This window comes from Gymnoscopelus microlampas, assembly GCF_963454915.1.
Source record: "Gymnoscopelus microlampas genome assembly, chromosome: 3".
Lineage (NCBI taxonomy): Eukaryota > Metazoa > Chordata > Actinopteri > Myctophiformes > Myctophidae > Gymnoscopelus > Gymnoscopelus microlampas.
The window spans coordinates 49,941,786-49,963,281 of record NC_139940.1 but is presented as its reverse complement, the minus strand read 5'-3'; the positions used below and the strand labels follow the sequence as shown (position 1 = coordinate 49,963,281).

The window sequence follows — 21,496 nt, the reverse complement described above, 5'->3', positions numbered from 1 at the left end:
CTGAGAGGATAAGCTAAGACACACAATGCTTGTTTCTGGCAGTTTGTTAAATTATAGATTTTAGGTAAGAAATAAGCCATGTAGTTGCTCCTAACCCTGTTTTTTATCAATATTTTCTTCTGCCATACACTAGTATTTTTCTGTGCTGTTGAGTGAATATACTCCACAGCTACTTCAGAGCACAGCACACTTCTGATTGGTTTATCTCTCTGTCTCAACGCATTAAAGTGAAGCTTTTCTCAACTTGAGTTTTTTTGCTGCTCGGACCCCAACGCAGTGGGGAACGTGGCAGTCGTTCCTCTCCGTAGACAACCTTGTCGCATTCTCAGAACGCGGCAGCGCAACGACACGGCTAGCGTGAATTCAGCGTAAGGCGTTCGCGATCAAAGCTTTGGAATGGTACATTTGCGCTCATACAGTTTTGGCTATGCTCTAACACAAATGCTGAGCAAAGTAATTCAAGAAAAAAAAAAAAAAGAGAGGACAAAATTTGTGAAATGTCTTTGGTGAAATGCAATGATAGCGGGGAGGAGGAAGGGGACAATGGACTCCTGCATGCATTGATGGTTAGCGGAACCTGTTGCACGCTGCGTCCGATCGGTGGTTATTGGGGAGACGTCCGCGCTGGAAATATTCCCATAATCCAAAATGTTTTTACATATTAATAATTTACTTTATTATATTTGTATATTTATTTTTTATATTTTATGTTACAATATATTTAATATTTTTTTTGAAAAATATTTGTTCCCGAAATTTGTTAGAACTTTTTCCAAAATAGCAGACCTACAAGCTCACAACGCGCCACACACCGCGACACGTTGTGAGCTTGTAAATCGACCATTTTGGGTGCAGGTACACCGGGCGCGCAAGGAAGTACAAATCAGGCTTCACAGCTCTGACGTTAAACTCACACAAAATGGTCATTTTTTTTTACAACACACATTCAGCTCCGTGGTTTACTTCCTGTCCGTCTTTACTCTGGGCAAACATACAGTATATTATTCACACAGTATTCACAGAACAGAAATATACATCTAGATTATGTACACTTTCCCTCCGCGCTCCACAACACAACCAAGTGTCCAGGCACTTCACTTCCTTGTAGTTGTCCAGCGAGCGATTCGGCACAACGCTGCTCCCTAGCTGTGACAGAATACTGGCCATACGGTACTGGCACTAGCATAATATAACTAAACTCATCGTGTGAAAAAAAACTTTAAAAAAAAAACAGCGTAGCATGATGGAGGCCCACCCATCTTGGTCAATATAATATGGGTGGGCCTCGAATGTTTTTTGGAGATTTTCAAGTTGGGCCCCCCATACCACTGATGTACAGTAGCTGCCAGTTTTCTAGGTGTCTCTCCTTGTTTGTCAAGGGAGGCTCTATACTGAAAGGGGGGGTGAAGGGGGGAGCTGGCACTGAACATCTGTCTGAGACGCTTACCATCCTTAAAGCCCCCCGAACATCTGGAGCCAAAGAAATGTCTGTGGGTTTGATGGGGAGGCTGCTTTAACAGCTGGGACTGCGGTAAGGGACAATTACTTGGCTGTCATTTGTACTGTTTCAAATAGAAAGGATCACTTCTCATTTGCAGAGTAACTAAGTACATTTACTAAGTCAATTTTCGATAATTTATACTTCTATTCCACTACACCTAAGTCAAATATTATATTATTTTTACCTCACTAAAATTATTTGACAACTTAAGTGACATGGTACAAAGCATACATTAACCAATTAAGTCCTATGTTATACTTTGGTCATTCAAAACTAGCAGACCTGCAAGCTTGTAGATCTGCTGCTTTCGAAAGATTGACACATTTTGGAAACGTTTGAAAAAACGTGTGAAATGGGACATTCTGCATATTGAGGGATTATGCATAATGCATACTTTTGGTGCCTTGAGTATATTGACGCCAATTTGTTTTTTGTACTTCCTCAAGTACAAGTCTGGTATTCAAAATTGACTTCAATTTATACTTAAAGTACCAAAAGCAAAAGTACTCATTATGCAGAAGGTCCCATTTCACAAGTTTTCATACATATAAAATATATTAAAATGCTTTGAAAATAGCAGCTCTACAAGCGCACGACGTGTTGCAAATTCACGCGTTGTGAGCTTGTAGATAGGCTATTTTCAAATTGCCAATATATATATATATAGGCTTTGGTTTTGTAATAATAATGAAAATCCACAAAGTAACTCAAGTTTTGAAAATTTGGAAATACTCCAGTAAAGTAAAACAATACCTCAAAATTGTACTTAAGTACAGTACTTGAGTAAATGTACTAAGTTACTTTCCACCACTGCTGAGTACTGTACAACACTTCTTCCATCATGGTTCCTGGTGCGACAGCTGGTATTGTGGTACTGTGGTACTGTGGTACCATTACTTGGCAGTGATTTTTGAGTGTTTCAAATCACTTCTCATCAGTATGCTGAAGGCCTTCTTTTATGTTCACTTAAAGGCCTGACAGCTCATTACAGCTCCAGCGCATCACATTGTACCACACATGCTGACATGCATAATGACTTACTTCTATTCATTAAGCCCTTGATAGCTTTATGGCTCCTATTAGTTCTACAGACATTTGGCTCAAATGTGGTAAAAATACTCATCTTATAATTCAGTCACTTAGAACAAGCAGGACAGCAGGGTTATCATTACATTTTCTGACTTTTATCATATTTCTGGGGAATACACTGTTCAGGGGGCCTTAAAACGCTTACAATTTAACGTTCCCAGTTGTATGTTTAAAATTAAAGTGAATGCAGTAAGCATGAGTGGTCTCATTCTGTTTTATCTTTCACAATGTTACTGTTCCTTTTCTAAGGGACACTGAAATCCTAGACTGATTCTGTAGGCTATTTATTTTTCCGGTTCAGGTTAAAAACTACAACAGATTAAAAACATGGAAGGCTAGAAAGCCACAGCTGCAGCTAATGAAATTGACAATGATAATGATTTAGGTGTCTCCAGAGCCATTTGAACTTGCACATCGACACTAATTCTAACTCACTCATTATTAATCTTTTCAGCTGCAGCTGTGTTGCTTACATCAACGTGTACTGTAAGGTCAGCCGTGTTTTTACCCTGCTGTAGTTTTCAACCTGAACTGGGAAAAAAGCTTGAAAATCAGCCTATGGTTTCATCCCCCTTCAACATGTTTTGTTTCTAAGCTCCCTGCCTGTCTTTTCTGTCTCGCCTACACTAGTTAAATTAGGACATAAAATATTCAAAACAAGTCACCCCCAGGCTTTTGTTGGTAAACTGAAAAGCTTATGAATCACTCCGGCTTGGCTTTCTGCAACCCCCCCTCCCCCCAATTTACAACCAAAACGGAGAGGAGAGGAGAGGCAGCACTTTAGACGAGAGAGGAGAGTAACAGATGAAAAGCACCTTTAGAGGCTCGTTATGCGGCAGAGCAGCGCGTTCAGAACATCACTTTGAACACGGCCACTGTGGCACCTCGCGCTTCCTCTGACACACTTCAACCGGCTGCTTTGAGCTCCTAAAACAGGAACACTCGCTGGGGGATGAGGACGCCGGCTGAGGCGCCACACAGAACAGATCGTCGCCATCGGGCAGAAACCTTGCATCTCCATATTTCATGTTCTTATGTTTCTAAAACAGATGAATACCCTATTTTAGACCAATTGTTTTATGACAGTGTCGTGCAAAAGTAGCAAAAATACCCGATGTACATGCTCACAATGTGTCACAATACGACAGGTTCAAAGTGGTTAAGTATCGGTGGGGTTTATAAATATTGAACCAATGAAAAGTATTATCAAGAGCTTGTGACACAAATATCAACTACATTGGGTCGAGTGGAACACAGGTTTTTGTTTGGACATACAAGGTTTCCACCGACAGCGACAGATACAACACGTGTTTCTGCGTCAGTAGAACAACGTGAGGAAAAGGATTTCAAGTCGGTCAGAAAGTTGGCACCGTAACGACTCGAGACAGGCGTCTCCCCATCGGGGTACGCTTTGCTGGGGCCCCTGGGAAACCCAGGTTACCATGGTTACCCTTGAATAAAAAATAATATTATTAAAATAAAAGCATATGACATTGAACTGTACATTTTTCTTCATCAATCCTGCAGATGATGAGAGCCAGTCTATCCCAACTAAACGTCCTAGGTGTGTTTTAAGCCGTATTTATACTCAGTTGTGCACCGGTGTTGCGCACCAAAAATATCAAATCTACAAGCTCACTGCTACAATGCGTTGTGAGGTTGTAGATCGACTGTCTTTGGTGTGCGACGCTGAAGCGCAACCATGCATGAATCAAGCCTTAGTGGAGCCACTGTTCCCATGTTTCTGTACAGAGTCTGAGAGTCACTCAATGCTTTGAATCAATCCCTGGCGTCAGAGCAGAATAAGGCAGTTTATGGTGGAGATGCTCTCGGTGTGTCTGTGAGGGTGTGTTTTACAGTTATCCATCCATCTTCTATGTTTCTCTGGAATCAGGTCACGGAGGTAACAGCTCCAGCAGAGAACCATCCGAGACTTCCTTAGTTTTTCTATTTAATTCTGAATGGGTTTTTGAATAAATTGTTTAAACATTTTTTGTAGTCGAAATGCCGGCGTAGCCTCCGGAAATACAACCAGCCCCATTCCCGTTTGAAATGAAACGGCAGCCCCAAAAACACGGAACACGGAACAGATCCCACCATAGCCCACAGCGATACTCCGCTGTCCTCGCGGAAACGCTTGGCGTGCGACAGATTTGTCCAGAAAAAAGGCAGAAGAAGGAGGTACCGAAAAAGAAAAAAAAAACATCACCGACAAGAAGGAGGAAATCACAGCTGTACATTAAAGGTTAAAAGTCAGAATCTTGACAACTCGGGTTTCTTTTTTCTCATCCTTTCTCTCCCCACCCCACCCGTGTTGCCATCTAAACCCAGTGCACAGAAGTAGGTAGGTGGTCACCGAGAGCCCCAGACATAATCCACAGCCCCCGCACGATGTAAACATGTTGCTATCTCCCTTCAAAGCAGTCCAAGTACTCCAGGATGAGGTCGTAGCAAAATCGGTACTGGTCCTGAGGAAGAAAAACAATACAGATTATAAATAAAACAAGATTGCAAGATAAGAATATATAGTTGTGAAGCTGTGATTTTGGAGGTTCAAGTCAACACACACTGTTAGATCGTTGCTGTCGGGCAGAAACCTCTTATCTCCACATTTAAACATGAATTTTCGTAAATGAATGCCCCACTTGATCATACCGCAGTACAGCATCACACAAACGGTTCTACAGTATTATGAAACATATCCTCTGAGTTTTGTAATAACTGAACTCACAATTTTAAATGTATAGTATTATTTTTATGTATTTTTTGTAGAGCCTCCTAGTGGTGTAATTGAATGAAAGCCACCTCTTACCAGAGACTCCACCATGTTGGGTTTGGAGTTGCGTAGCGTCTTGACGGCATAGAAGATGTCCACCATGTTCTGGTACTGGATCATCTCCAGCAGAATGGTGCAGGCACAGAAGGTCCCACTGCGGCCACCGCCGTTCCTGTCAAAAAGCACAATGTCGCAAAGGGTCAGTGATACAAGTGCAATCTACCTTATGGACTTACACTGACACATTCCACTATTTATGGTGATATTCTCGTTACAATTATTATTACCACTGCAATGCCTGTCAGGACGCATGCCCCTACGGTTATGCAATAATAGTTAGAGATGCACGGTTAGAGCCACGGATGCCGTGGATATCCACGGGTGGGTGGATTTGGGTCACAAACATTAACATATTAATTACTAGTGGATCGGTTGCGGGCTTGTAAAATAATACATCATGAGGAAAATATTAATTTGTGTGTCTCTTCTTCCCATTCTGAATTCCAAGTCCTCCAGTTTTTGTTTTAATCTCGTCCGCTGTCACATCAACATGATGTGTCTACAACAGGAGAGGCTCATTGCAGCCACATACGTCATGATGACAGACACAACAATGTAACTTCGGTGATTCTTTCAATCTCCCGCCCCACTGACAGACTCAGGTCCTGATCTAATGTTAATTAATGTTCTGTGTTCGTCTACACATCCAAAAGTTCACCTGTTACACACAGGTTCATACAGTGAAACTGTTTGGAGTAAGAAGCAGTCCTAAACAACTTACAGGTTGTGGATAAAAATGTACATTCACCATGTCGCCCTCTCTCATCCCCAACCAAGCACAAGACACGAACATCATTTGTTCCTGTGAGATTTTATTATGTTTGCCAGCTGTGTCCACTGTGTTCACAAGTGGACTGGAGGAGCCGGTCTGTGTGGTTTCCTTTTACACCGAGTCGTGTTCAGAAAAGCAGCCTACTGCAGCAAAAAAAACAATGTTTGCGTTTAATTTCAGCTTCTCATAGCACTGAGTAATAAGTTATGTCCGTGCGGGTGCGGGTGGGTGACGGAGAAATAAATAATTCAGGTGGATGATTTATTGTACACTTGGATTGTGGTGATGTCAGATCCCATCTGCACCTCTCTAATACCCGTTGTCAGAGGACTTAGTGCAGTACCCATTATCATAGTACTTCGGAGGCCAGTACTATGATCTCATAGTGATGACATGAAGGATCTCCATGATTATGGGGATTTGTGGATTTATAGATATTTTTGGGAGTCTCTGATCTGACCAACTTCACACCTGGCACCACGATCCCTCTGGTCCTCGGCAAAACACATGCCAAGTTTTAAATCGATCGGTCGGACGGACGGACGTTTCTTCAGATACGCAAAGGGCACATACGCACACAGAGATTTCGCAAGTTTATAGATTCATTGTTATTAGTAGTAGTAGTAGTAGTAGTAGTAGTAGTAGTAGTAGTAGTAGTAGTAGTAGTAATAGTAGTAGTAGTAGTAGTAGTAGTAGTAGTAGTACATCTGAAATTAAAATGTACTGAATGCAATGTAAGTAGAGTATGGATTTATGTAATCAATTTCATGTAATCAATTTAGATTTCCTGATGTTTTCCTAATATCCCAGATAAAACATAGTAATAGTCCAGATTCACCCTTGGCAAGGAATGAAATGGACACATTGTTGGAGTTAAAGGAGAAGTCCGGGCATGTTAAGTGTTATCTTTGATGTGTCGCTAATCACTCACCAACATTGAAAGGGACGTTGAGTTATTTCAGAGATTCCCCTTCCTCCAGTCTGGCGAGCCCCTCCGTTGGCATAATGGGAGGCACGTGGAAGGCTGAAATTCGCCTAATATAACCGATGCAAAGTTATTTTCTTCTCTACTCCTGCTCATTGTTGAGAGTCATGATACTCAAACATGCACTGAATGTCGCGAACGAGCCACCATTCGTGCAGAACGAGAGGACGCAGGTTGCTTGTTTCTTCCATAGAACCTGGCGTCTATGGCACGCCAGACTGGACGAAGGGGAATCTCTGAAATAACTCAACGTCCCTTTCAATGTCGGTGAGTGATTAGCGACACATCAAAGATAACACTTAACATGTCCGGATTTCTCCTTTAACACATTGGGTGCCAAAACCGTATATATACTTCTTTTCAATAATGGAGTGCCAAAACCGTATATATACTGTTTTTTTATTTTTTTTATTTTCTTTTTTCTTTTTTCCTCCATAGCAACAGGAGATATCATTTTTCGAAGATTTAGACTCCCATCCACTTCCTGGTTAACTTATGACTTCAAAAGCCTGTATCTCGGCTCCTGTGTACTTTTTTTTTTACAATGTATTTTTGACTATTTTTGACTATTTTCAACTGGCTGCAACTATGGAACGGATTTCCAAATGTTTTAAAAAAAAAATCCCCCGATTGTACGAGACCTCTATATAATGAATGGATGCTTTTTTTTTTCATGGATTTGCTCGTCGTGGATTCTAGAGCTTTAAACAGTAAAGCGCAGTCAATGGGGAGAATGCTGGCACCCAACGTAAGTTGTTATGAAAAAATGCTGGCACCCCATGTGTTAATTGTGTCTCCTACATAAGTGGTTCTCAAACTTTTTCATGTCAAGGACCCCCCAAATTGATATGCATTTGGCCGCGGAACCCCATCTGAAAATATGTTGTGCCAGGGACCCCCAGAAGCAAGGATTTGATTTAAAACATTTCGCTTTAAAATATAATAATATTCAGAAATGTTGAGCTTGTATATCTGCTATTTTTGAATAGCCAACGTTTAAAAGGTTAAAGTGGTTAAAATGATTGTCAGGCTATATTAACTACTTTTGCTGGGGACCCCCTGGAACCTCCCCAAGGACCCCTGAGGGTCCCCGGACCCCACTTTGAGAACCAATGTCCTACATCCACTTGATACTGGTTCCATATGGGTTCCTATACACTGGCCCTCATTTATCAATGGAACGTAGAAACCAGCTTAAATTCAAGCCCAGGAATCATCTTACGACGAGGCTCCCCTGTGATTTATCAAAGGGTCTTATCCTGCCAATCAAAGTGTGAGAATGGACGGAGTGTTGGTCAATCTGGCCGCTGCATCGATCGCCATTTAAATAACACGCCCTTAAATATGCTCGAAATGCCCTGAATTTACGACATGAAGAACCGGAATACGACCAAGTTTCTATCCTTAACCCAGGTTGCACATCACTCCAGAGGACGTAGCTACTGTATATAAGTTTGGACACCTCACTGACATGAAAGGATTACAACGGCGCTGGTCCCGACTGCCGAAAATCCTCTCGCATGTAAGCGCTCTATAGCCTAGGTCTGAGCCAGATCTGTAATCTGAATGCCTGTTAAAGCACTTGTTTAAATGGGTGAATGATTAACTCTCTCAGTGCCAATGAAATAAAAAAATATGTTCATACTGTGCCAGCAAAGTAAAAAAAAAAGTGCTCTGGAGCCAAGATACAGCCTTTTTCAGTAATAAGTTAAACAAGAAGTGAATGGAGCAGCAAATCTTCGGATCACGATATCTTGGGTTCTGAACATTCTTTTCAAAAACTTTTTTTTTTAAACTCGGGATAACTCGTTCTTGGCACTGAGGGCATTCAGAAAAAACTCGGGATAACTCGTTTTTGGCACTCAGAGAGTCAAGCACCTAACTTATTATAACATTGCAAATAGGTTGTATTGTTTTCATTGCTTGATTTGAATTGCTTGTCATTGACCTGGAAATAAAATAGGAGAGTGCATGTATGCCTTTATAAAATGTTATTAGATTATGTATTAGTGTGTTAGATATACATTTTGGAGTGGATACATGTGTCCAGATGCCTGTCAAATAGTTTGACAATGCTGCACCGCATGTCTACGATGGAACAAACTGGTGTAGCCTAAGCCTACATGACCTGAAACCGTACACTCAAGTCAAAGTCACGATCGATTGATAAATCCCGAAAGTGACGTTCTCGTCATCTCGACGTACGCCTGTTTTTCGTTCTGCACACCTTTGATAAATGAGGGCCACTGTGTCTTCATAGAGAAATGGTCAAACAGGAAACACTACAAGCGAGTAAAAATTGAGAAACGGCCTCATTATGCGACATCCTGCCAGAGGTATTGTCAAGGTTATCATAAATGAAAGGCCATAATCAATAAACTACGGCCACACTTCCTCTCTCCAGAGGTGAAGTCAGAGGAGGGTGGGCATGGCAGACCCAGCAGCCTATAGCAGCGATATTAAAAGCATCAATCGTCCTCAGTGCTTTGGCAGTCTAGGATTTACTGTGTCCAGAACCAAGGCGTTCTGTATGAAGCCATCATTGATTTCATCTTCATAATCTCTGTCCCGGTTGTCGCGGGTAACGCTGTGTGACAGCGCTGAGTGATGAGCATTTGGATGATAGGGGGGGCATGTGCTGGCTGACCAATGAGCTGCAGCATCCATTCATATTCATCAGGGGGGCTCTGCCCCAACTGGGGGGCTTATGACAACACAAGAGTCACAGCAAAGCAAACCAATTACGGTTATAGTGTTTCGAGGCGGAGTTGGACCTGTAGCTTGCGTAGAGACTTATTTGAGACGAGTTGACCAGTTATTGAGAGACTTTAATAAAGACCATTACTGAATGGTCATAATGTCAGCTCAGTAATCAATGCCAGCATGGATGATCTTCAAATGTCAAAGAAGAAAACAGACCCTCTTGTATTCTGGAATATTATGAGTTTTACCCAGATGCAAAAGGCAAAAGATTAAAATTATACATTTAATATCAATGTACAGTATCCTCTATTCAAACAACGGATCCCTTTTAGAATGCACATTCCTTTCAACATTACTGTCTTATCTTTATTATATCACAATCCAAATCATGGAGACCGCTAAGCTACGGCCACCGCTTTATGGGTGGTTATAAGTGCTTATAACTATAATGACTCAGTGTTATATGTAGATAATAATGCATTATAAGAATGTTTATAATACATTACAGACATGGTCTTCATCCATCAGGTGAATCAAGGGCAGTGGACAGCTACAATTAAGCAGTGTTATAAGCACATTATAATGTATTATAAGAATGTTTATAATGCATTATAAGAATGTTTATATTGCATTATAAGAATGTTTATAATGCATTAGAGACATCAGGTGACTCACAGGCAGTGGACAACGGTGCGTCCCTCTCCACACTCCCTCTGCCACTTGTGCACTTGAGCCAGCAGGTTGAGGAAGGCCTTCTTGGAGTCGGGCACGTCACGGTACGCTGACCAGCGCAGGAACTGGAACTGGCACACGACCAGCTGGCCCTCTTGGAGCTAAGGAGGACAACACAACACATACACTACATCAATGTGTTAGGCATGGAACGATTCACTCAACTCACGATACGATTCGAATCACGATACGATTTTTCACGATTCTTTTTAACTAAAAATATTTTCCAGACAAATATTTTTTCTTTTTTTTCTCTTACACAAATCCGGATACTGTGTTTTCTCTTATCCTCTTTTCAATACAGTAGCAAATGACTGAAAACTCTTCATCAATTCTCTTACAAAGATCCTGTATTTTCTTTTGCACATGTCAGTGACATCACTGACGAGTCCTTTGGTATCTTTATAACCAGCTTTGAGCGTAATGGTGTACGTCCGTGCTACTTCCGGGTTGCATAATAGTGACATCACTGTCGAATCCTTGGTAGTATGATCCTAGCCTTTCAACGTGTCGGTATTTGTCACTCCACACTGTATTTAGATTTTTTCACGCTCGCGCTTATGAAACACTAAACAGGATTATTATTTCATGTCAACATTCAAGTACAACTATCAGAAGATGTAAACCAGGTAAAGTAATGCGTCACTCTGCAAGTTTAACTTAAGTTTTCCACCTGTACAAATGTTTCTTCTGGCTATTGTTTCTTCTCGCGATTATTTTTTTTACGATTTACTATACATTTTTACATGTCTAGTGTGTGTACAACGTAGTATGGCTTCAGGATAAAACTGACAACTTATTGTCCTGGAAGTCTGGGCTAGGTTCACACACGTGTGCTCTGTGGATTTTCAATAGCGACTGTAATGCAATGTTTTCAGTAAAACCATGTTGTTGGAATGGAAATATAGTCCATTTCCATTTCCAAAACTGTATACTTGTAGTATTTGTTCGCTTATCGCGAGTCATATAGTCGCAATATTCAACAATGTTATTGCATATCATCATCTTTTCCTAATATCATGCAGCCCTAGTCGTTTTGAAATGCAGGTGTGTATCTTACACCACATAGTCTGTCCACCTGATGACACCTCTGCCCCCTAATTCTCCTGGCACCAGATACTTCATTTAAATGTCCGTTATGGTTTTATGAACAAAAACAGCAGAGCCTCTGGAGAATAACCTTGTGCTGAAAAAATACGGCATGCATTCCAATCAAAGCCCCTCTTTAGTATGCCAACGGACCCATGAAAGGCAGGGAAGACGCCCATCGGAGGTAATGACAGGAGGAAATTGAAAAAAGGGGGTGAGACTGACCTTTACTGCATGCATGTCAATGTGCTTCTCTACTGTGTTTTCCCACGGTACGGGGAGTGGCTACGGTGTACATCATCACCCTTATAGGTGGCTTTATGGAAATCCCAGCTGTGCTGGTTAAATTTCCTGGCCTGATGAATTCAAATATGTCCTTTGCAGCATGTATAATAGGGAGCTATGAATAAATTGTTTAATGTTCTGCCGGCCTGCTGTGTTTATTTGGCAACTTTCCTGGCACTGCATGGTGGGACGCAACACTGGAGTGAGTAGTGCCGTGTGCATAAGAAAGGAGCTATAGAAGGACACAGAGGCACTGAGGCACGCTGTGTGTTGTAGCATGATAGCAAGTGAAGCCTGCAGACAAAGAAAGCTCTCCTATTGGAACTAGCTGGAACGACCCAAAAGCTGGCTGTTGTAAAGTCAGAAGCTCTTGAAGCGTGCATTTGTTACTCATCACCTGAGAGCACACAGCCCAGAGGTGCCTCCAACCATCAAAAGTTCACAACAACACAGACTTGCAGCTTTCACATGAAAATGGTACACAGTATTACAGTATACAACATTATGAATTGACTTTTAGAGTTATTCATCTGAAGGCTTCAAGTATTTAGCTGCAGTCATGATTGCACTGAAACATCCTGAGTTTCAATGTGACTCTGAGAGGTAAAACGGACCCACATGGGTCCATTGGGCCCCCACACAGGATTTTGCAGAATACAGCTTTACAGAATATAAATAGAATAGTCTCTTCTCTTCTACTGAGAGATGTGAGACTCTTCGGTCCTTTTTGTCAAAGTTTCCAGCATTAGAGTCCAAATCATGCCATATCTGTGTACTCTAGCACACAGTGGAGTGTAGCAAACTTTTAATTCATTTTATCCGGTGAGCCAGCAGATTTACTGAGGATGATTAATGGCATGAAATCCTCCTCCACTCCTTTAGATGTTTTTTTTAAAGAGCTTTCTGCATTTTTATCTTCAGATAATTTAGCAATATTTAATAACAAGTCTTTATCTTCAGGAGTTCCTCCAGTTTTCAAATTGGCTGTTGTTCAAACAACTACTGAAGAAATCTACCCTTGACATCAACAATCCTAATATGTTTAGGCCCATTTCTAAATTACCCTTTCTTGACAAAAAGTCATATTTTCTTTTATGAATGTCCCCTCATTCTTGGAAATGTTTCAGTCGAGTTTTCAAACTCATCACGGTTGAGAGACTGCACTTCTACATGTTTTAAAGGGCATTAGGATGAATTCAGATGTGGGCTGTTGCTAGATCTCTCTGCTACGTTTGATGCAACTGATCATGTCATATTAATTGACCATGTAAAAAAACTGGGTAGCTGTGAATGAGACTGGTTTAAGTCTTTGGCAGAACGTTCTCTGCATCAGTTGGGAATGTTTCCTCCAGCTATACTCAAATATCACCTGCAGCGTTTCTCAAGGGTCTATTCTTGTAACTTCACTGTTCTGTATCTACATGTTACGACTGGGTCAAATTATTAATCAACATTTCTTACTATTTTTAAGCTGATGATACACAAATCTTGTCTATAAATCCATCAGAGCTGGCTTCAGTTACATCACTTCTTGCAGCCATAAGTTATTGAATCTTTAATTCTTGAATATTGAATCTTGGAGGTATGAAGTGCCACCGAATGTAACAGAACAACTATACTCTGAAACATTTTGAACAACTCACCCTCGTGACGTTCTTGACCCGAAACAGACGTGTGATGACGTCCTCGTCCGCTGACATGGACAGAAACTCCACTTCCATGGGTCCATACTGCTGTAAGCCAGGCTCCGGCCAGTACTGGACACACGGCTAGAGACAGAGACAGAGAGACAGAGACAGAGACAGAGAGAGAGAGAGAGAGAGAGAGAGAGAGAGAGAGAGAGAGAGAGAGAGAGAGAGAGATATGATTTGAACTGTACCCGAAGATAACACATACTGTAACACATACTGTCTGCCTTTGATCTATTGCCAGGAATTGCAGTAGACAAGCAGGAAAAAGAAAATGTTTTCATTGTCGATATTCAACCAACAGTTTCGTCTCTTGTGGAAGAAGCTAAAGATCTAGGACAGGGGTGTCAAACTAATTTTAAATCATTTGTGGGTCGGACCAGTTCTGTATGCACAAACGTCCTTTAAAGTGCACGTGTGTTTTTTTCCCAACCTGCTCTCATGTGTCTCAGCCTCTGCTGTAAATAAAATATTTTTCACTTAACTCACTGAGTGCCAGAATTATTTCTGGCTATTTCTGGCCAGTGCGATTTTCTTTTTTTTTTCAAAGTAAAAAAAAAGTGCTTTGGAAGCGAGATACAACCTTTTTCAGTTATTTGTTAAACAAGGAGTGAAGGCAACGGTGTTACAGAATGGTTTTAGAATGATGCACACTAGTGCATTTTCTAAATGTTAGTATATGAAATAAGAGACAAGAGTACAAAAACACTGTAGACACCATGGCCAGAGCTTTTTGCACCTCATTGTGGACGCATTCTGCACCTAGAAACGTGTGTATTTCTTCAAGCTGGTGCAGCAGCCTGGACACACAGTTCACTTTTCATTTCAAACACACCTTGTGTGAGGGAGCTCGTGGTGCAATGGCAAAGTACCTGCCCACCAGGGGTCTAGGGGTTTGAATCTACCATGGTGAGGCTCTACAGTATATCCTCCCGGTGGGGGCTCCTAACTGACAGGTGAGCCAGTAGGACACAACAGCAGTGACACAGAAATGTGTGTTGGGAGGAATTAATTGGCATAATGACTAAATTGTGGAGAAAAGGGGTAAAAAGCAACAACAAAAAAAACACCTCGTCTGTCATCACCAAGTACTCCTTTAAGCGTTTAAGCGAGGATCACACACATAACAGGAGGAGAAGTGATAAGTGGTTAATTACACATTCTGCTGGATTAGTTTTAATGCTCATGCTAATTGCGAGGTTTGCTTTTGCATGGAAATCCCCCGCCTTTAAAAACTGGTGCAAATTACTGATACCAATGGGTGTTGGAAAGGAGGCAATAAAGAAATAATCAAAACATGGCTTATTAATTCAGTCACCCAATAATTACTCTCTGATAGGGGTGTGCGATATGACGATACAAATCAGTGAGACGATACAATGTCTCCACGATATGCCTTTCAGAGAGATCGTATTAACAGTATGCTAAGGTTGGCAAGGAATATCACTTCAAACACTAGCCATGTTTTGTATGGAGAATATAGGTTGCTTCCTTCAGGAAGGAGATACAGTGTTCCAACATACAATAAGGTCAAACTGAAGAGGTCCTTTGTACATCAGACGACATTGAGGCTTAATCAGGAGTTTAGGCCAGGGGTAGGCTGGCACTGCTCCATAGAGAATCCATTTCCTGCTCCAGAAGACGTGTGTGACCAATCAGGACCCAGTATTCGAATATGGGAGACTGTAATTGGTAGTTGGTTTTAGGTCTAACCAATTGCGTCGAGGGCCATTGTTTTGATCCCGCCCCTTGGGGAAAAAAACGTCCTCATGGAAGCACCAGACTCATATCCACGCAGTGATATAGTCTGTCTATGCCAGGCTAAGGCTGAGTGGTGGACTGTCTTTATGTATTTATTGTATTTTTGTTTTTGTTTTTTTGTGTCATGGCAAATGTGTGTACTGTTTATGTGTTGCATACATGGGTGCTGGGTTGCAAGACAAATTTCAGTGTGAACTGACAATAAAGTATTATCGTATTCGTATCGCATCGTATCGTATAGATTGTGATACAGCGCGCTCACATTCTATGAGTCGCAGTTCTCTACCTTAATTTATGCTTCTGTAGTACGGCAGTGTCATCCTACATATAATTAACGGAATGTCTAACTCTACATGGTCCCCTAGCCTATGGGATTAATAATAATAATAATACATTTTATTTATATGGCGCCTTTCAGGTCACCCAAGGTCGCCTAACAAAACAGAAAAGAAATACAAACAATAAAGCAAGTTTAAAATACACACAAAATACACATAAGGCCTGCAGCAGACCTTTACTCAAGGTGAGCATAGGCCTGTTTGAATAGGTGAGTTTTGAGGTGGGATTTGAAGGTGGGGAGTGAGTCCATGTTTCGAATGTCGGGGGGAAGGCTGTTCCAGAGGCCAGGGGCAGAGCGGCTGAAGGCTCTACCCCCCATGGTGGACAAACGAGCAGCTGAGAACGAGATTGGGATCAGTGTTGCCAAATTTTGCGAGAGGAATAAGCCAGGTCTATGAAAACAAGCCCAAAAGAGGCAGCCACATGAGCACTTCAAACTTATATGTTTGAAGTGCAACGCACAACTGCCATTATTTACAAGCAACTTCACAGAAAAACAAGTGACATGTTACTGTTTTAGTACAGTAACATGTCACTGCTGGTACCCATATGAGTGAGTGATAAACACACCTCTCTTGATTCGTGATTCTCCTGATGTAAGCTGGGGCTGGTGTTATCTTGCAACACCTCACAGTCACATGATCAGAGCAGTGCAATGTGTGATGTGAAGGAACTTCTACCAAGCAAACATCCAGACCCCAGAGATGAAGCAAAGGCACAGAATGACAGGAGAAGATAAACATTCTGACACACCGACTGAGAGAACCTACTATATACCATGCTGTGTCAGCAAAGCTTGCAGAATCATGTTGTTTTAAAGCTGGATAATATGATTTCTCTTGATCGCTTAAACAAAATAATTGAATAATCTGTCTGTACTATGTGTCAAACGAATGATCTAATGTCTGTCATCTTTTGGATTTTTTGTTGGTTTGTTGCTATTTGTGTTGTTCTTGTAATCAGAGAGTCAGAGAGTTTGCTCTCAATTGGCCTTCCCTGAATAAATAAAGGTGAAATGAAAGTAAAAACTATATAATCACAGCCAGTGAGCTCACCCAGGCTGAGTTGGACTGGTTGAGTTGGTTCAACATGACCACCGAGGTGCAGCCGTAGTCAAACACCAGCCTCCAGAAGTCGGTCGTGGTGCCGGGGAGCGGGTGAGGCGTCACCATGAAGGCGGCGGGCCGGTGGAAGCTGTCGGTGAGCGCCGCGTTGATGTAGTTGTTGCTCTCGCCTTCGCTGGTGACCAGGAAGGCCAGCGCGCGGTCGGGAGGCAGCACGTCCATGCTGCGGTTCTTCTCCCGGTTCCTGGGCAGCAGCGCGACGCTGCACTCTTCAACGTCCAGGTGAGGAGTCACCGAGTTCAGAGTCTGGGGTTAAATGATGACCGGAAAAAGTGGGTGAGGAGCAGGAAGACAAGGAGAGAAGGAGAGAGGAGGGAGAAGACAACATTTGTAGCCTTTTAAATATGTAGGCCAGAGAAACAAACATACCCTTGTTAACTCTGTCACAACAGGATTTTTTTTTCTCCAGAGTCTGAGCAATAAATCATGAGGTAATGAATATGGCATAATTCATATGGGCCATATAAGATGAGAACATTGGTTACTTTGAAATGCAAAACTCTGGATCAATGTGGCTGCTGTTGTCCTGTGGAGGGACATGTGGATGGTGACTGCTGGTGCCTTCATGTGGGACCTTAGCTGGCTTTCTACTCTCCCAATCAGCCTCCATATTTTAGTCCCATCCTGAATTCTCAAGGGACTCTATGGAAATCCCTGAGCCAATAAGTATTTCATCCGAAGTGGTTGTAATGAGTTTCTATTGTTTAATGTAAACATAAGACTCCCCAGAGGATTTCTTTGAACTGAACAGGCATGAAGAAGGAAATATGCAATATGTGAATATAATATTCTCCAAACTGCACATAATGAAGCACCATTATTGTATAAAGAAGGACGCCTCAGGTTATGTGATGTCATCACCCCGCTCCATTCCCTCTGTGCAAAACATGCCACAAATGTGGAAAAGTTGCATCGTATGTTGTTTTGGTGTGGTGGTATGGAGGTTCTGACCTGGAACTCTTCTCATAGCTAAGTTGAAGAATTAGTATGTTTTGTATGTATGTCTTAAATATGTATTGTGTATGTTTTAGTGTTAGACATATGTTGTGTATGTATTTAATGTGGTTGTACTATGGAGGTGGTGTTCTGACCTGGAACTCTTCTCGTAGCTGGGATGAGTTGCTCTGGGAGTCCACACGCAGCATGTCCTTGTAGGTGAGGGCGAACTCGTTGACCAGGATGGACGTCTCTCCACACAGACAGGCCTCCAGGATGGCATCATGGATGAAGATGTACTGCTCCTGCAGGTGACACGTCATCAACAACAGCACAATTAACATGGAGAGGAAATTAACTGTGAGTGTCTGTGTACAGCCTGAGTTATACTCTGTAGTACAACAGTGTCTGTGTACAGCCTGAGTTATACTCTGTAGTACAACAGTGTCTGTGTACAGCCTGAGTTATACTCTGTAGTACAACAGTGTCTGTGTACAAAAAAAAACGGTGTGCACTGCAAACAAAATGAAAGACAGATACATAAAACAGGAGACAGATGAAGGGCAGACAGGTAGCAAAAAAACACAAACTAGGTACATATCAATTCATAATCAATGTAAGGTGATGAGCGGTGGAGAATGTAAACCTTAATTTTTATAGTGTATCAAAGAGCTGGATTGAATAAATCAAACAAACACTGGCAGCAACACATTTAATTAGAGCAACCCTGTAAATAACTACAAATGTAATAAACAGCTACGTCAACATTGGATTAACATAATAAGGGGTTGATATGCGTATTATCTACACATCTAAAAGGAACCACACGATCCAGTGCAACACGTTTGAAGCACAATGTGAATCTTAACTCGGCAACCATTGTGTTGACCTTTACATGAAACCCGGGGGGGGGGGGTAATTTTACAAATACCATGAGAAAATAAAAAGGAAAAAAAACAACAGCAAATGTCCTCAGAACTTTTCCCCAGAGGAATGTCTTTGCGTTGCTGAGTTATGGCCCGTGGTTTTGCCGAGGTGAGTTCACCTCATACATCTTTGCATTGACTTTGTATGTAATCTCGCTGCATGGAGAATATCTTCGCTCTATGAACACACATTTATATCCCTGCTTGTAGAGAGTCAATAGACTGTCAGTAGCAGCTGAATGTACCTCTGTCTGGATCATGTTGATGGGAATAGACTCTGAGCCACTGAATGTACCACTGTGTGGATCATGTTGATGTGAACGACTCTGAGCAGGTGAATGTACAGTACCTGTCTGGATCATGTTGATGTGAATAGACTCTGAGCAGCTGAATGTACCTCTGTCTGGATCAGGTTGATGTGAATAGACTCTGAGCAGGTGAATGTACCTCTGTCTGGATCATGTTGATGTGAATAGACTCTGAGCAGGTGAATGTACCTCTGTCTGGATCATGTTGATGTGAATAGACTCTGAGCAGGTGAATGTACCTCTGTCTGGATCATGTTGATGCGTCGGGAGCACAGAGTTTTCACACAGTTGTAGATGTCCACCACGCCTTCACATTCAGCCATGTCCAACATGACGTCCAGCACGATGTAGCAACCGGTACGACCTGCCCCCACACTGACACACACACACACACACACACACACACACACACACACACACACACAACAGAGATAATGTCTCACATGTGTTTGCACATTCTGGTAATACGATTAGTTTCACTTATCAGAACGTTGTAACCTCGTGACTAAATAAGGCTATGGGTATGTGATGAACAAATTATAACCCGGCATTCATTGTAACCCTCTGTAAACAACATCATACAATGATGAATCCGAGTCCCAAGTCTCAAACTCCCATCTCTGGTAGGAAAGTTTGGGCAGTAAGTGTCATGTGATGCTAACAGTGAACGACCAAAGGACAGTAAAGGTCATGTTATGCTAACCTGCAGTGAACGACCACAGGACCGGCATCGGGAGGCGTGGAGGCTTTGACTCTCCGTATAAAGGCCAGCAGGCCTGTGGCGTGAAAGGGCACCCCATGCTCTGGCCACGATGTGAAGTGGAACTGACGCACTTCATGGTTGGCTGAGTAGCCTCTCTGTCAAAACACACAAAGACAACAGGAATTAGCATTACACTGAGATTAGCCTCATAACCAAGGTAACCTTCTTTACTATGTCATGACAGTTTCTCATTATTTTAAGACACTAAATATTTACTCTCAAAATGGCTAAAATGGCTAATGACTATTTTGATATTGGAAGTCATTAATATAAAATACTAAGTCAGTATTTCAAGATGAGTAAGTCATATTTGAGATGACTTACTTTGTGATAAGTCAATATTTTGATATATGATATATTGAGTCATTATTTTTTGGTTTTCGGTGTTTCTCAATATAATGACTTTTTCTTTAGTTTGTTCATCACATTGGTGGAATGAGGCTTCCAATCTATCTGCTTTGGATGAATAGTAGATGTTTGGTTTCCCATGCAGCAGACCCAGATTCAAACCCAGGTGTTTACACAGACATACAGTCATTTACCACTCTGTGCAAATTAAATGTAAAGTAAAGTAGAGTGAATGCAACGCAAAGATTTGTGGGAGAGGGAGAAATCAAAAATTAAAGTGAGGGAGAGCGGTGAAAACAAGCTGTCCAGCAGCATGTTCCCAGGGAGAGCAGCTGTGATGGAGTGATGATAATACAGTGTTTGTGGCGCTGTCACTCCAGAGTGGCTCTGAGCCCTTTCAAGGAACGGCAGCATGAAGGAGCCCTTTGGGAGACTGGCAGGACGGGGTCACTGGGAACAAACCAGTAACACTGGATTGGAGAATGGGTTGGAGAAGCGATGGAGGCGTTTTTAAGCAGCTACTCAAGCTAATTCCTCTCAATGAGATAGTGTTTATCCTGAGAGGCCCACGTTCCCATCAGCAATGAGTCACGTCAGATTTTAAAATGTTCTATAAATAGACCAAGTTAATCAATTTAAATCCCCAACCTAAGTTAACTCATTTACTGCAAAGGACGACTTCTGACGAGACGTCATTTCAAATGCCCACAATGCCAAGGGCGACTTATGAAGACTTTTAGTTTGTTTGGTGGGGGTGGGGGGGGGGGGGGGGGGTGCGGGGCGCCGCTCTGCAGCCTGTGAATGATCCAACCACCACCGAAGAAGAGTACACCCAGAGATCCAGTGATCATGAAAAAAACAATCTAGGCATCTTCCATGTTAACACATTGTGTGGCAAAAACGGTCCGGACCGCTTTTGAAAAGCCATGCGTGGAGTGCCATAAACGATTATATCCGTTTAGCAATTTTTTCCTTTTTTTTTCCACAAGGGGCGCCCTAGCGCAACTTTGGAATCACCCACGGTGCCTCTAAAATGGAAGGGACAGATCTGGATGGGTGCCAAAAAAACCTGGCTACCGTCCATACCCATTATATGTCCTTGATAAAAAAAAAACGGATCTCTTTAACTTTTTACAGTGGTGAAAACAAGCCATTTTCGGTGCGCAATGGCGGCTCTGGCACTTAATGTGTTAAATGAATTATAAAAGTATTTCTTTCTCAGATTTCTGTTGTTTTCAAAGTGTTTTTCAAAAAACAAGCCACATCCAAGCGGCCATAGCGCTGGAATGGAGGCCAGACACATTTTCTTGG

At 41.9% G+C, this 21,496-nt stretch overlaps 1 protein-coding gene across 6 annotated transcripts in view; it reads right to left on the bottom strand.

Annotated features, from left to right (window-relative positions):
* Positions 1–1,302: 1,302 nt before the first annotated feature.
* LOC311042420 (receptor-type tyrosine-protein phosphatase U) overlaps positions 1,303–21,496 on the bottom strand; it is a 184,919-nt gene continuing 164,725 nt past the window's right edge. For all 6 annotated transcript variants that reach the window (XM_084053140.1, XM_084053142.1, XM_084053143.1 and 3 more), the window contains 8 exons: positions 19,778–19,932; positions 19,314–19,449; positions 17,996–18,145; positions 16,836–17,150; positions 13,636–13,761; positions 10,562–10,719; positions 5,403–5,538; positions 1,303–5,058 (listed from right to left, as the gene is read on the bottom strand). In XM_084053140.1, coding sequence (XP_083909266.1) covers positions 4,996–5,058; positions 5,403–5,538; positions 10,562–10,719; positions 13,636–13,761; positions 16,836–17,150; positions 17,996–18,145; positions 19,314–19,449; positions 19,778–19,932 — 1,239 coding nt within the window. In that variant the 3' untranslated portion in view covers positions 1,303–4,995. The remainder of the gene's footprint in view (positions 5,059–5,402; positions 5,539–10,561; positions 10,720–13,635; positions 13,762–16,835; positions 17,151–17,995; positions 18,146–19,313; positions 19,450–19,777; positions 19,933–21,496) is intronic.